Below are 17,340 nucleotides of genomic sequence, written 5' to 3' on the forward strand. Positions count from 1 at the left end.
GGCTTGATCTTTATTCTGTTGGGGCAAATTACACCGAGACGGACTCCCGTGCGTTTGGGTAACATCGCCATCTGGTGGCTGATCGGCGCACACGCGCTGCTGCTTGACGTATGCACGAGAGACACAGGTAAGTGTGAAAGAACCGACTGGAACATACAAAACGCAGTCCAAGTTACAGTGACCGCACTTTTGACTTACACCCCCACAGTGTATCAGAAACAAATTTTAATTGAACTTTTAATCCGAAGCCTCATCAAAGAAATCCTGTCCTTGGGTAATGGTGTAAATGAATTATAGTGTTCAAACCATGTAAATAAAATATGAGAACGAGCAAGCTCCCGTAGGTTCTCAATTTAGGGGCAGTGAGGCTTTAAACTCTACTGGGCGAGGGAGGCGACATGGCGCTAACTATCCGCGCCCGAAAACAGCACAGTCACGCCGCATGACACTGGCGAGAAAAGCGTCACACGTGGAACGCAAGCGGAGGTCGCTGCTGAGCAGTGTGACCAAGCCGATCAGCCTGTGTCCGTGTGTACGGCTGCCATCCATCCATGTTCTGTAACCGCCGATCCTATGCAGAGCCTATACCAGAAGGTATGGGTGCAAGGCAGGGAACAACCCAGGAGGGGGCGCCATCGCAAGGCGCGCACACACACACGCAACATGGTAACTTCAATTAATCTCAGCATGTTTTTGGACTGTGTTTGAGTCCGGATGGAAACCCCTCGGTGACACAGAAAGGACATGCAAAGTCCAAACACGGAGTTATATATATATTTTTAATGGTGGGCAGGTGTTGGAGACAGTAAAATTAATCTGATTTCTAATAAAGCGTATGCGAACTACTAATTGTCTTGCCTAAGAGCAAAAGCATTTAATTTCTTTTGCACAGGTGCGTTCCGGGACTCCGTACATTTCCAAAGTGTGCTGTATGCAACACAAAACAATCACTGGCATGTTCTAATCTGGGTGTTTGTATGGTTTACCCTGTACGAAAATTTCATGTTAAACCGTTTACATTATTTCTTATGGGAGCGAGGAGTCGTAAAAAATAAAATACATAGTTCATTTTTGTTAATAAACCAACTCATCCAAAGAATCCCCAACGTTCTGCGTTGGGGATTCCCTGGTCCGTTCTGGGACCGGACCAGGGTTTGTAAACTTTGTTATAAACCAAATATATTTTTCCATAAGCACCGGCGACTTCATATAAATGGTATCCCACGTGTCGCCATCTGCTGGTCATTTTAACTAGTCGTCAATGTACTTATTACATGTATTAACTAACTTAACTTACTTGAATATTACAAGTTTAGTTTCATCAATGATAAGAAACTTGTTTCAAATGTTCGGTCTTGCTGAGGCTTGCACAGTCAGTCAGTCATGATTAGCCCGCAGGTGTGCACAGCCCGTCATTGCTGTCATTCCGGAGGCTGCCTATCTATAATCTATGGACCCCACTTTAAGCCTGGGGCAGGTTATAGCTAACCCTGTTAATGCACAGGGATGACAGGGTTTAGCAGGCCTGTCATTAGCGCCCAGCCACGGGGACTCTGACCCTCAGGAAACTCAAACAGGAGGCACCATCGCAGAATCCGGCCGTTTCCGTGGAGACCGGACCGGTAGGTCTATGTCTAGATGAACGCCATTATTTCTGTGTTGACGTCACATGGCAACGGTCATATTTAAACCAGCTAGGATTGAAAGCTATAATTGACGGTACATAAGACCTTACCTGCCTCTTTGGAAATGAACAGAGAAAAACTGAAGACTTTAAATGGTACACAGGTGCAGACTGGGACAGTCTACGGAACCCACAGAACTATGTCATTTGCAGCAATGACTGCAAAACACAGATTTGTGGCTCAATATTCGGTCAAATGGTCTAGTTTTATCTACAGGGAAAAAAACTTACACTTTGGAATGTGATTAAACCCAAAATATATGCACTTGAAAAACTTATTTGAAATTGATTCAAATTTTACATTCCAACTTTGTTTCTTGAAGAGTCTTTGTATGCGTGACATTGTGAGTTTAAGGCTGGGGACCTAGGGACGTCCCAACATAGGGTGTCAGGTGACAAGTGCAGTAATTTACTTCACCTGGGCTTTTTCACAAACCCTGTGAGATTCTGCTGTTTTCCTCTCTGACCCCGAACACGAACCCAGTTCTTCCACAGCCAGATGCCAGTTTTCCTCTTCTGTGCTTCTTGTACTGATACAGAAATGGCTGGCTTTCCACTGCTCCCCCCGGTTTCGTACATTACTTCTCCACTCCTGTTGCCAAAGAACATCCCTATTCCTTCTTCCTGTCCTGCCTGGAGCAAATCCTCACACAGAGTAATAGTTCTGGTAGAGTAATACTGCCCCTATAGCATCCACTAGTAGAAGAAAATTTATATTGTATATGATGTAATTGTGCAGGGTGTTCATGTTGGAATTCCACTAAAGGCAGGTTTTTTCAGAAGCTGTAAATCATCACGCACCAGTAAAGGCCCCAGCGGCAGAGTGCAGACTGGGACCACAGCAGGCAAGAGGGGGGGCTTTTCAACACACTCACAAAAGTCCTCTGTGCAGCACCTGTGAAAGTCCTCTGTGCAGCACCTGTGACTCCTGGTAGAGTTCTAAGACTATGTGGATTGTTCTCGGCCCAGTTCTGCCAAAGCAGGCAGGCTTGGACTTCCCGATGCGGCACCGGTTCTGTGCCGATCGCGCTCTGCACGAGGGCAGCGCACCTGCCGGATCTGCTGCATGCAGTGCCGCCAGGTCCCTCAGAAGTAGCTCACATTTATTTCTCCCTTGACTCGGCATGTATTGGCGTGACAGCCAAGTGGCTCTCGAGCCCAGCCAGGCCTTGTCATGTGACCGCAGAGCCGGGGACAGGCACCTCTGCCTTCCATCTGACCCCTACAGGCCTGTAAATGGCATAACACTCAGGGTGGGAAGAATGGAAGGCTGGCAGAAAAAGCCCCAACAAAGAGCTAAAAAAAAAAGGCTGGGGGGGGAAAGGCCCCACAAACAGTTTTTAAAAAAGGGTTGAAGGGGGACAATAGGGCAAAATGACTGATATTTAAGTTAAGAACTTAAATATTCAAATGACACATCCCTTTGCAAATCAGCCCTCTCTGCACCCCACCCTTTACCCTACCCTGCACCCCACCCTCTACCCTACCCTGCACCCCACCCTGTACCCTACCCTGCACCCCACCCTGTACCCCACCCTCTACTCCACCCTGTACCCTCGTGACCCCAGAGCGAAAGCCGAACCCTATAAGCATCTCTCTGCATTTGTTATTATTTTTAAACAACACCTGCCTTACCGGTGCCTTTGTTTCGTAATGGCTTTTGCTGAACTGAGGACAATATCTATTTTAGTAAAGAGCCAACAACAAGCAACAGTGCCGATGAGGCCGCTTCTCTGCACTGGGATGTTTCTTGTCAATTCGTGCCCAGGCAGACTCCTCCAGCAGTGTTACTGGCTCATGTTATTCGACACTTAATAGGGATCCGAACGGTAAATCTTTGGTTTCATTTAACCTCCTCTGAAAGACGCGGTAAGGCAGTAAGTGTACAAAAGGACATGTAGCGCTCCTGCCTCTGATGTATGACTAATTCATCCTTGTTACTATAAATTCTTGTATTTGAAGTGCAAGCAAAGTGGGGAAGATAAATGCAGCGACTGCAGGGAAAAATGCAAGCTGCTTTACTGTTCCACTGAGCACAGGAGTGCTGCTCCAGTACTCGCCAACACTGCAGCGATGCAGTCTTCTCGTTTACAGACATGTGATTATTCATGTTCAATGCAGGGACCCCCCACAGCCAATAAGAATACAGAATGAAGAATTCAGCAACTGTATCTGCCAATGAGACTATATCAATCAGTCATCAATGCTGACGGCCAACCAGACGTCAGATACAGCGTTCTGCCTCACAATCGCTATAGTTAATCTCTTGCTCTTGAAACTCTGGCATGACCTCCAGTAATCAGGGATAACAACTGAAAATGAAAGAAATACTGACAATAAGCCTGATCAGCCCAAAGGCTCAAAGAGAGTGCACAAAATGAGTGAGACACTCGGCGGCACAGGCCGTGATGAAAGCTAACAGATTCGGCTCCAAGCAGCCACTGAATCAAGGTAATTAACTGTAGAAGGCAATAACACAGGTGTGACACTCTTCATGGGTACAAAGCAGACAAATTTTGGTCTTTTATGTATCTGTCCCTGCACTGCCATGACAATGACCATCAATATAATGTGTGAAACATACATGTTGTGCACTACAACAATAGTCTGTACTGTGCTACTGACAGAGAGGTTCCATCCAGTACTGACTACTCTGAGCTGCTGCAGGAAGAAGCATTGTAGGTGACCAACACGAACACCTCATTCTGAAGTGTAGGTGGTCCCTTCTTATGAAATTATTGCGCACTTGTTTCAATCGCTGAGCAGCCGGTCCCTGAGACCTATGGTGATGGATGGCTGAAGGCAGATGGGGTCTGGTCCTACCCAAGGAAATCTGCAGGTTAGGGGGAGTGAAACGAAAAGAGCAACACAGTGCTCCAGTACTTCAGTACTACTATGACTCCTGGATAGAACATCGGGGCTTCAGTGACTCCCATAGAATGAATCACTGCTTCACTGAATCCCGTAGCGCGTCACTGCCTCATCGACTGGTGTGTCAGTGTCCCAGGGACTCCTCCGCGTTGCCATTGGCTGCTCCGCCTAACACATCCCAGGTTAGCATTCCTGCGATAAGAAACACTGAGAAGACCAAGCTGCCACTCAGCTCACAAGATTCCTGAATAGTGAAGATGTTTGTGATAGTCCGTCATAGAAGCACACAGTCAATGTAAAAGGCGTTAAGCATCATCGAAGGGTCTAAAGCAACACGCGACGTTCATACGAGCAACAGGACCAGGGGCTCCAACGAACCGCCAGAGCAATCAGTCATCGTTTCATTATCCCGCCATCAGAGTCTTATCCTTTACGCGGCTTATCTAAACTCATTCATCTCCACCCTACGGCACGTCTGCCCAGGCTCTGGCTGCTATAAATAAAGGCTCTGGGAGATGTCTGTCAGGTGAGCGAGAACAACAGCTTCCAATCACAGTTGAGAGGTAAAGGCACAGTGCGGAGGCTCTGTCGCTTCGCCGCGGCGCAGCAGAGCCCGCTGTGTTCCATCAGAGGACAAGCCATGACCATCAGCAGCTGGAGATTCCAAGCCATTCATTAAAAGCATATTAAAACACCAAAACTCTTAATACCTGACCATCTAGATACGTCATGGATGCTTTTTACAGAAGACGTGTGGATTGACTCACGGAAGGTCAATAAATCAGAATTTCTGATGCCAATCAAACAGCAGTTTGCTAGCACTTGGGTGACAAACACTGACTCAAACGACCCTCTGACAAACCGACGTTCAAAAGGTAACCTAGTGCGTCATCATCGTCCTAAGACAGTAATGGGAGAACTTAAAAGCCCTTACAATTATGTACTTTTGCAGGGAGAAAATAAATTGGTTTACTACAAAGCATACCTAAAAGGGAAAATTGATTTAGTTTAATTACTATATGACAAATTAGCAATGTTCCACTTGATCTGCCTCTTTATTAACCGAGACGGCCAGCATGGCTGACTGTTCAGACTCAAACCCTCATGAATAACGGCATTAACGTCACACCTTTGCCTGAGTCTCGGATATCTGTACCTGTACAGGTCTACTGCCATGTTCTCGGCTCTGACAGTCCTGCTGAGCTGAACGGTACAAGATGCTTCATGATCACCTTCAATATCGCCATAAACATGACCGACAGCAAACAGAAGCTTCCAAAACGACCAGAATGAGCAGGATCACCTCTCATTATGACTAAACGTATACCTACAGTATGTAGACTAACTCTGGGTCTTGGAGGTATAGATTGTCCGTGGTAATTCTTAACTGAGATGGGTACATGGCCACTCAATTAAGGGCCAAGTATTATGAGTACTTGACAGAGTTAATTTTCAGGTAGCCTGAAAGACAAAATTAGTAAAATAACACTACATTGTTATGACAAACTTACTCAGCTCCACCTACAATTTGGGTCAACAGCAGGACCTTCGCTTGGCCGATAAGACAGTATTTATCGTTGCAATATCAACAGGCTGGTGTGAGATTATCTTTGCTCTGAAACCATAGTCTCCCATTTTATTGCACATGTCTGTTTAATGGGTCCAAAAATCCGGCTGCATGCAGTCAGAAATTTAGTCTATATGTAGTCTTACAAAAAAAAATACAGATTCTAATTACTGCAGATACCAGCTTAATTTATACAGAAAAAATGAGTAACCAGGTTACGAAGAAGACCACTGCTGTTATTTAGCGGTTTTTAAGTTGCCGTTTCGTAAGAGCCTGCAAATTTAAACTAAACTCGCTTGCAGCAACTGACTAAAGGACGCAGCAACGAAAAACGGCAAATCCACAAATCTTTAGCCTCCAACTCTGGGTTTGCAAGGCTGCTTTTGAAGAGACATGTCTGATACAGACAGTCATTATCAGAGAGACTGCAGAAGGCAACAGATACAAATACGAGAGTTTAAGGCGAGCGAGGGCACAAATACTAAAACAATGGCACATTTACGCACGGCAAAGGTAGCTGTCCTTCACACTGATGTGAGACCCCCCCCAGTATTTTCCCCATGCAGAGTTCATGCAAATTTGCCCAGTTACCAGGACAGCAGATTACTGGGGTGACGCATTGCCGGTAGACAGGTCTGCTTAAGCGCTGTTGTTTTAAATATGCTACTGCTAATTGTACTATTACGCTATTACAATTTAAATATTACTTATTTACCACAATACATATTTAAAGTGTGTACTTAGTCACTTTGTTAAGTAAAAAAATAAAATCTTTATTGTGGGCAAGTTGTTTCGTACTGACCTTCAGCAAGAAAGCTGACTGCACTTAATTCAACCGCAGTGTGTGGATTTTTAAACATTTTTCAATATGTGCAATAATATCGTCCATCTCGAAATAGAATCCACCCTATAGATGATTTTGGAAACTGGCATTGTGACTGTCACCAGCTGTTCTAGGGCCTTTTAAAAGCCGCCACAGAAATTCGAACATGCTCCGTCTCTCCAGTTCCTCTGATCCTAGAGCACAGGCATGTCAGATTAACCCTCTCCACTCAAGCCTTACATTCCATCTTCTCCTCAGCAGATCAAACGCTCTTTCTCCCTGCGTAAATACCATGCTTATTCACTCCCCCCCCACCATGGACCTGCTATTCAGAGGATCGCTTATAAATCACGAAAACTTCCCATGGAGCTCTGGATCAAGCTGGGAAATCTGCGGCCACTGTCATGTAACGTAAAGCCAAATGTGAAAAACTATTTTTTTTCCGGGAGCAGTGCAATGCCATTAGCAGGAAAGGAGTCTCAAGGTTTTTGAGCTAAATGGCACAGAGCTATTAAAAAGCCATTAAATTCTCTACTCCTCGCCTTCCCGTCACATACATGCAAGTGATGAGGGATTCTGGAGAAGCGTTTCTTATACCCAAATAATAACTGTTAGAATATTATTGTTTTCACGAATATCATCAACAATTGAAAGAATAATAAAGGTTTTGACTGGATTTCAGTTTAATTCAAAGTTTGGTGTTTCCCTCAGGAAATTCCTGAGGAAGATCTCATCAGCCTTTCGCTGCAGCACCAACACAAATGCCCGCAGATCATCTTGTTTCCTCTAATCTACAGTTCAAAGCAGTTCTCTATGTCTGAAACACCTCCTCCCCCGTCATTTACATAGCTCTGGGACACTTTAGACTACACACATAAAAGAAGAGAGTCTATAAAGTTCCTTATTTGGTTAGAGTGCTTTGGGCTACAAAGGCAAAAACAATATCTGCTGTAATTACAGAGATGAGAAGTTTTCAGGAAACACAGTGAAATCTAGTGAAATGTTCTCTGAACAATAAGATGGATTAAAAAAATGGCTTAGAACCCTAAAACCCTCATTCAACCTGTGAAACTTGGGTTCATGACAAGTACAGTATATCAGGAGAGGAAAACAAATTTTTCACATACTCAATGAAAAAACATTCAAGTTGCGGGGGAGGGGGTTTTAAAATGCAATGTATAAATAACTGGACCGAACTGTAGAACAAAGGTCTAAATTCCACAGCAGGGTCTCCGGAAATGACATCAGACAGCAGCCACACCGTACAGTTACGTACATATGGTGGGGTGTGTATAAATTGGGCCCGAACACTCATCAGTCATCATTTAACTCTCCTGGTTTTGACACTGTTCAGACAATAGGTCCTACAGTCACTTTACCATTTCATGGCCATTACACTTTGTGTACAGTTTAGCAGTTTAGCCCACAAAGCATTCTAATGCAACGCAGCAAATTGACGGTCATTCCCTTGATTTGAGTTGGCAACCTCCAGATCCTGAGCTTGTGCTCTAAACCACTATTCCACCTTCTAACCTTTTAGGATTCTTTAGCAGGATTCTACCGGCACCTGATTCTTTAGCAGAAGAATAATCCTTGCCTGAAGTTACAACTTGTGACACAGAATCCATGAAGCATTTTAGGATGATTATTTAAGCTTGCAGTGTGAGGTGTTTATATTGGCAATTTTTAAGTGTCTTGAATGGAAATGCAAAGACATGAATGACTGGACTCCTCTGGGAATTTCGTGCTCGGTTCAGTTCTTAAAAGGAACAGGTAGAGCAGCCTCTTGTGGCTCTCTGAATGGGATCAACCCAAACTGCACCCCTTGGCCAGACCAACAAAAGTCTCTTTGCAGATATTACAAAGCAGCACATTCTCCTGTGCGATGAACGACGGAGAAGAAGAGGGCCAGTGGTGTTCATCGGGACAGACGTGCCACTGACGTCTGAACCTTACTGCTGCCAAGGCTGTGGGCAATGGAGGCTGTGGGCAATGGAGGCTGAGGGCAATCAAGGCTGTGGGCAACATCAGGAGAAGAGGAAGTCTGTGCCTGTCTGATGAATTGTGTTTTTAAAACTGTGTACATAAAACAAGCATTGACCTTAGAATTATTCTGCCGAGAGTAATTAAACAACGGCACAGGCTCTGCTAATGGAAATGATTTATGCACGTAAATAATTACACACTGAGTGGTTCGAGGCGAGCGGCTTTTGGACAGCAATTAGAAACAATTCTGAATACAATTTAAAAAACAGCTTTATTTGAACGTCAGCTCGGATTCGCTTGCAGTTATACTGGTGTGTCACTGGGACTCATACTGGCCCAATAACCTATCAGAGTAAAAAGCAAAACCAGTTCCTCCCTGGATATTGAACGTCACCAGTTTCTGCCCTGCTCCCAATCTAACCAGCAAGCTCTTTTTCTCTTTGTATATCAGGTATGAATCAGGTTTCTACATGCATGTACCATACAATTACCCTTTTCTAGTTTTCAAATCTGGGCTCAGTTTGTTGCCTTTTAAGTTAAATGGATCTCATCCGGATGCTAATGGAGATCAGTGTTCTTCCAGGGAATCAAGCATTAACCGTTAGCAAATCTTGTAGCTGAACAAGTAGCTTATCACGCTAACAACTGAAAGGTCGTGGGTTCACATCCCAAGGAACATATATATCGCAATATCCTGTAAATTGCTTCATATAAAATGTGTTTAGGCCTTAATTGCATAGAGAAAAGGACTCCTAGGAGTTTTGTGCAATGGTGGGGTAACCCCCTCATAAAAGAATGCTGAGTCATGAATCTTGGGTAGTACGCCCTCTTACTTTCCCAGAGTCCTGAGCCAAAGGGGGGGGGGGGGGGGGATGGCAGTTCGCAGAGCAGAAACTCGCTAAGAACTCCTTGTTCACCACGTCTTGGGAGCATAAAGTTGCATCCTACTACTGAAGCTGCATCCTCTGCCAAAGGTAAAAATGGCACGGCGGTCTCTGCAGAAAGGTGAGAAACGTTCGCTTTTGCCCAGAGAGGAGGACACACCCGCTGACTCATTGTCCATCAGATTATTCTGTGGGTTCCTACTAGTGTAGAGTCGCACTCTAGATTGGAGGGGGTCGACCATGAGGTCAGTGAGCGAGTCTGGAGGCTGGTTGGTCTGTCATGCTGCCCAGAGACTCTCAACAAGACATACCTACAACCAAAGCGTTTAGTCTCTCCCAAATAATGGTGTCCTTAGATGTGGGAGGTTGCGTTCATTACATCAAAACACAAAGTTTAACCGAGAAGAATTTAAATATGATACAAGAATACTGGAGTATGGTTTTTAATTAATTATTGAGACCCTATTTACAGCACTGCTTTGATGATTCAGCTGCTCTCCAATAAAGCCTTTACAGCACTAACTGGGACATGTCACTGAGGACCAGTATGGGTCAGCATGCAACCACAGGTGACAGTCCCAGGGTACCTATCAGCGGGAGAGTGCACTGAGAATGTCATCCCAAGGAAACATTGATCAAGGCACGTTGATGGACAACATTGCTTAGATCCCACCATCAAACACTCAGTCAACTGGCAATATTCAGTCCAGGAACTGTACTCAGGACTAATTATCAGTGGAAATATTAAGCATCAATTACGACTATATTGCTAAAACTGAGGAAACAAATTTGTGGCAGATATGCAAAATGCATACCAGTGTTTTTAATAGGAATATAGCAATATTTTTGTATTTTCATGAGGAAAAAACATTTGATCAACATTTAATTCAAAGACATTTCATCATGAGTCAGAGGAAAGTCATTTTATAAATGGACATACAAAATAAGCACTAGAGGAAAAAAAGCTAAACAGATCTTAACGTCAAGGAGTGAAAGGACGAGCCACTGGTCATGCTGCACAGCTGCATTTAGGACGGCGCGAGTTCCTCAGCAGAATACCGCTATGTTAGCGTCTTTCGCACGCATCTGTCTGGAACACAGGCGAAACACGCAAACTCGTCTGTACAGATGCCGAGCAAACTATCCGCGACGGTCCCCGGCCGTCCACAGAGAGGGTGGCACAGCTGCGGACGTGTCGATCGACCTCCATCTCTGATGTCCTGCACACCAGCTGCTCACCTGCCCCCAACCCAAGGACTTTGCTGCCCTCCCCCTTGTTGTGAGTCTAATGAGCCAAACACATGGCATTCGGGACACCCTGAACACCCTCCGCCCCCCCCCCCCACCCCGTATCGCGCCCACTTACGGTGCAGATGCTCGGATGTGTAGTAATAGACGTCCTCGTAGCCCTCCTGATACTCTTCCTCTGGCCGGTACCTCTTCCCTTTGAGCCGCCTGGACCACCTGATCTGCCGGACGAAGCCCAAGAAACGGTCCATGGCCGGCGGGGGCAAGTGCGGCGTCTCGTGTGCCTGTGCGTAACACCTCACGCCACCAAGCCAAGTGCAGTATCTTCGCCTGGTCGTAGTATCTGAAACCCCCCCCCCACTCCCTCCCTCCCTCCCCGCGCTAGCTTCCTGTCCCAACCGTGTGTCGCAAAGCCCGGCTCCGTTCGTACCGGCTGTCTCTGCCAGCCATCACACAAGAAACAGCGGTACGGATAAACAAACGGCTCCTCCCTCCTTTATACGGAGTTTAGCGGAGCTCTACGCGAGACGAGGAATCCCAGCAACGGCTGGCTTGGTTTTTTTATTTTTTTTTACTGCCCATGCAGTCACCAGCAAACCTGCTCTTCCCTTTCGCCCCCTCTACCTCCCTCTCCCTCTCTCTCTCTCTCTCTCTCTCTCTCACTCCCCCTCCTTCCCTCCCTCTCTCTCCCGTTCCATCTCCCTGCTTTAGTCATTCCACTTCAGAAGGGGAGAGGTGGGGTTTAGAGAGAGGAGAGAGCGCCAGGACACAAGAGAGCCAGAGATCAGAAGCACATGTAGGTGGGAATACGACTCCTTTCTACCAACTGCGCCAGGACAGAACCCAGCCAAAAGGATTCCAGGGCACATAGTTACACTGCAGACATCCAGGGACGAGCTCTTTGCCTGGGAGGTTAGACAGAGTCTTTTCTGGGTCTGCTTTTCTCCGGCAGCTATGATTCCACACTATCATCTTTAAAAAGTGGGAGGTTGCGCTAATTGAAGTAGATGAGGATGTCAGTGACAGTTCTACCACAGAGTGATCCATCAAACCAGATCAAAGTGTCCACCCACTGATGGTACAACCTCTATTTTACTACCAACCCGCGCTGCAGACACGCAGAAGGCACAGCATGCCTAGCAGATTACAATACGCAGGTGTTGCGCTCGAAACGCCGCTTCCCGTTAACCTTCCTCTACCGAGGAATGCCAGGCATCTCGGGGAACAGGTTGTTCGTAAAGAATCGCGGCTCGTAAATTGGACATGCACGACTGGGATAGATGAGCCCAGGCAGGAAATTACAACTTTGCTCCGGGCTTCGTTCAGGCACCCAAAATAACACGAGAAAGGGCATCTTTTAGAGACTGTGATTAGCACCAGCATAGGGAAAATATCAGCCCCACTACATGTATTCATTTGCATTGATGTTACTATGTCTGCAGTGAATGGAAGGGGATCTTCAGATGGATTATCTTTGGCAAACAAACCACATAAACAGAGTAACGCCCAAAACCAGCTTCATGAAATGAGAGGCCAGGACACGGCCGTGTTTACTGATTCAGCAGCGAACTGGGGAATCCAGAAAACAATCAATGAGCTGGTCAACAGAACCCAGACAGAGGAAATAACTACATTTAGATTTAATTGCCATTTTACGCTTCTTCATTGTGACTCATACTTTCTATTACAAAGTTGTTTATCAAAGCCAAGAGATGAGATGCCACTGGAATTTAAAGGGATCACACTGACCATGACGGATAAGGGAAGAGGAGAGGGATGGTGGTCTATTAAAGAAGGAAGCTTTGGATCTGAATCAAGGTCTGAATGCCTGGCGTTAAAGTCATAGCATCAGAATTTTCTCACTCCACTGACCCATCCAGAAACTACAGAAATTCATATTTATACTAATAAAAAGCACAAAATTGTCCCCCCGCCCATCATGAAACAATCACATGACCATGACAGCCATAACATAACTGAGAACAAGATGGCGTCCCTCCCCGAATTCAAATAGAGAGATAAACAGCAAAACATCAAAACACTAGTCATTTCAGGAGCAGCTCCTCTGTACTGCACTGAGGTCTTCCTGCACTGGGCATGCTCATCTCTGCCAGAGAAGCGCATAATAATAAAGCAAACGGTCACAGTAATGATGGATCTGCTTATAAACAATGTGATCATTGTCTCCGGCCCACTGGCAGCCAATAATGAATGAGCCACAATGACTCGGGGGCACGGAACTGCAAGCGCAGGCATCAGAAGTTTCAAGCTGTTATTCTTAGCAGCTCTGATTGGCTCTAATTAGGCAGACCAGCTTTGGATTCTGACCAGGCAGGTTCCTACTGGATTACTGCAGTCTGAACATGCATCCATAACGCTGTGGCCTTATTCCTCTTCCTGCTGTCTGTTTTCAGACACAGGGGTGGTTTGATAGTCTTAATCAAATGTTTAAATCATACTTGCCGATAAATTATTTATGGAAATTAATTTCACTTTCATCGCCTGCCTCTCGTAGGGAATAAAATTGAAAAATGTAGCATTAGCATGACTGAAGCGATGACGCCGATGTTTAGCACTCGTCAGGCCCTCTGGGGTGGGTGGAGGGGGGCAGATGGATAAGTGGCGAAACCAAACACCCGTCCTGCCGCTGAGACTGAAATAGCCGTCATGGATGACTATCAGGTGAGCCTGGCTGTAGAGGGTCATCCTGGGAGCGAGGGTTAGGGAAGTTCGTACTTGGCATTCTGCAACAAAGTCATTGAAGAACCTCAGGCTACAGAAGGAACTCCAGGTCCCAGGAGCAGCTAGAGGCCATGGAGTAACCCTAGGCCACAGGAAGAGAGATTCTCTCCTCCTTATCTCCTAAGCCCACAGAATCCATGGAGCAGGCACTGAGAGGCGTTGAGAGTTATGGCTGTGAGGGACTTCCTTCCAAAATATTTCATCCTTCGCATGATTTATGCATCAACTCCTCAACTCCTTCTTCCAGCATTATGTAACGGACCCACATGTAGGTAGCTTCTCTCCCCATCGCCTGGTACCATGTCCATGGTTGTAGGAGAAACCAGGAGGCGGCAACATTAAGTCAATTTATTTTGAAGTGTGGAAATGAAACAGCACGTTTGGTCGCATCCAGCTCCAGTCAGCCCCTAAATGAATTCCAATTTCAATCTGACCAGCATGAAGGAAGACCTCATTTGAATTCCTTGACAGTGTTTGAGGAGCAGACGTTAGAGCTTAGCTGTGGAAACGTGCTCAGTGCCTCATTACATGGAGGAAGTTGCACCCCTGGTTTGCAGCTTGGCACTGGCTAAAGCCTTCAGAATTAGTTTCTGATTTTGCTTTTCCTCTCTCCCCCCTCCATCTTTTTTTCACCCCAACAGCTGTAACCATCAAGCATGCGCAGAAAATGCATCCCCCAGTGTTAGCTTTTCCTCAGACACGATGACTATCGGATCCGGAAGCGGTCTAGCCGTGGGCAGTCCGCAGGCCTTGCATACCAGGGGCTGCGCTCCTTCAGATTTTCCCTGTTACTGCAGAAATTTTGAATACTGGGTCGGTCCAACCCATGCAGTCAAAGTTTCTTAGGCGTGAAAGTCTCATGGAGCAGTAGGTGCTGTATAAAACAGCATCACAGACTGTCTAGAAAGCAAGTGTGTATAAAATGAAAACTGTGCACTGGTTACATGTGGCCTACGGTGCACTATTCTCTCACTCGAACCACTGCAAAACTGCGATGTGTTGTGGGCACTGACATATGTATTGAACAGTACTTGTATATGGCCTATCAGACTGCATCATCACTGGGCCCAGAAGCTACCCAAATTAGCACAGTAATGACGTCCGTGTGATATTGGCACCTCGTTCCCATGATGTTGCCCACAGGACCCGTGTCATGTGCAGAGGGCAGGGTTCCCTGGCATCACACCATGGCAGCTATGACTGTCCCCTCCTTAGCAAGTGCAAGGCGACCTTTTGCCTGAAGTGTCTTGTAGGCTATGGCCATCCCCCCTCCCAGCTGATTGGCTAAGACTGTTGATTGACACGGTGTAAATAGCCCAGAAGTGCGGCTTCAGAGGGCTGAGAATCATCTTCTACAGCATCAGTCCATGGGGCAGGGGAGATCTGTGAGGGTGGCAACCTGACAATCACAGGCCAGTGGAATCACAGAGCCTGATCCTTGACCTCAGGGGTATGTTGTGTAAATAGGACCCCTTACCTCCCAGGAATACCTCATGAGAGTGAAGATGTCAGACCAAAACACAGGCACAATCATAAAGCACTCTCCACTGAATGACATGGAAGATGTGCATTTTTTGGGGATGAAGATGGACGTCATGTAAGAATTTTACAGTTTCCGAGTACATTAAGGGCAAGGCGGGGAACTTAATTGCTTGGCATTTTAATAATGCTTATTAAATCCATACTAACAGAGGGAAACTTAAAATCTCTTGACAGAAATTCAAAGGTCACGCACTCCTAAATAAACTGCTTGTCAGGACTTTTCCTTGTCAAGCTAACTCCATATATGATGCGTGTTCCTTCAGGTGGATCTCTTCGTTCTACTCCATGATCTGCATTAAGGTCTCTTCAAGACCCTCTTTTCCCTTTAGGGCACCCTTAAGATCTCTATCTCTGTAAAGCTTAGGGGTTCCGCGCCTTTTCCCTAGCTGTCTGTGCCCGCCGGTCCATAACACTGCACTGAGAACCCCAACCTGAACCCATTAGCTGCAGGAGCGGGTACAGTACAAAACACAGCCCCCAGTAAATCACTAACAACACTGAGAACCCCGACTCCCAGCTTGCGAATATCTGTAGGCTAACTTGGGTTATGGGAGAAATGAATGAGTATGCAGGGTGAAAAAAACCACCCAAGAAAAATTAGAGGTGCTTGCTGGTCAGCTTCTACAGACCCAGGCAGCTGAGCATTTGGGTCCTTTGGAAGCAGTTACCATGAATTCTCAATGAGTCCCGTTAGCATAATGTGATCACCAACATAGGTTAGCTCTCTGATCTCCACCCTATCAGACTGCAGAGGAGGTGGGTCTAAGCAACTAGAGGAGGCAGGACCAAAACATTTGATTGGTCCAGATAGAGGCAGGACCAACCATTCTGCCCTCAGAACATTTTTGTGTAAATAAATCTCCCATGAGTCATTAGGTTAGGCAGACACATTTTAGGTCGGTGCAAGAATTCAGAAAACCACGAGAAGATAAAATTAGTGCCGCACGTCAGACAAAATTATGAATCACAAAGACTTTTTATAAGACATCTATGAGAAACATTCCTGACACAATGGTTCACAGAATCACATGATAGAAGATATAGGAAGGACAGGATAGATTTATTGTTTGTTGAGATTTTTTTTTCCATAGAAGCAACAGGGTTAGGGCTAAAGAGATTAATCGTTTTGGTAGATGGGAGGGAAGAAAATACACTTGGGCAGGTTTACAGTGGACAAATTAAACCAGAAAGCACAGCTAAAGCTCAAACACACCTTAACTGCCCTCCGACTTCCAGTTACCTTTGGTCAGACCTCCCATTGGCTTGTTACAATTTTATAAAGCTTTAATGGACCAAGTCATGTGATTTTGCACAGGGATGAAGTGCACAATCAAGCTTCAGTCTGAGAAATGTAGCAGAGCGCACCAGTCGATCGGCCAGGGACAGGAATCGGACGATTTTCAGCCTGCTTGGCCTGGACCGGAGACCGGCTGATTAGTATCATGTATTTCCGATACTGAACCGGTCCAGTTTATGGACGCTCCACACGTCACACGACCAGCGGTGCAGACAATAGCCTCACAGCCATCTGCACACTCACAGCCAGATGCTAACATGTCATTATCATGGAAGTTCTTCACTGTGAGTGAAGACGACTCAAAGCTTGCAATTTGTAATGCATGTAAAGCCAAAGTAAACCGTGGGGTAACCACCACGAAAACACGGTGAAACATGCAGGTAAACTGATTATTAAACATATACTAGATAATCTTGAAAATGAATAATCATTAAAATTGCAGAGCTAGCTAAGGTTTTTTCCTGTGACAGAGTAAAAATGTTTTAGGGATTTTTTTTACTCCAGGTCATGTCCACAGTACAGCATGTAAAAGCCTGATCTTAATCGAGCTTACTAGCCATATAAGAATTGCATGTAGATAACAAGCGATGTTGGTATTGATAATATTGCCCTGCACCTATTATCATTTGGAAGAGTATAGTATACTTCAGTTTATTTGGAGGTTTGTAACCTAAAGACTTTATTTTAAGACGAGTA

At 45.6% G+C, this 17,340-nt stretch overlaps 1 protein-coding gene across 5 annotated transcripts in view; it reads right to left on the reverse strand.

The window, feature by feature from the left end:
* LOC111844331 (glutamate receptor-interacting protein 1-like) overlaps positions 1–17,340 on the reverse strand; it is an 81,083-nt gene that overhangs the window by 28,699 nt on the left and 35,044 nt on the right. For 4 of the 5 annotated variants that reach the window (XM_023812700.2, XM_023812698.2, XM_023812699.2 and 1 more), the window contains exon 1: positions 11,182–11,411. The exons of the other annotated variant lie outside the window; for it this stretch is intronic. In XM_023812700.2, the coding sequence (XP_023668468.2) occupies positions 11,182–11,314 (133 nt within the window). In that variant the 5' untranslated portion in view covers positions 11,315–11,411. Of the gene's footprint in view, positions 1–11,181; positions 11,412–17,340 lie in introns of those variants that run through there. 5 annotated transcript variants of the gene reach the window in all.

Source organism: Paramormyrops kingsleyae, chromosome 3 (assembly GCF_048594095.1).
Source record: "Paramormyrops kingsleyae isolate MSU_618 chromosome 3, PKINGS_0.4, whole genome shotgun sequence".
Classification (NCBI taxonomy): Eukaryota; Metazoa; Chordata; class Actinopteri; order Osteoglossiformes; family Mormyridae; genus Paramormyrops; species Paramormyrops kingsleyae.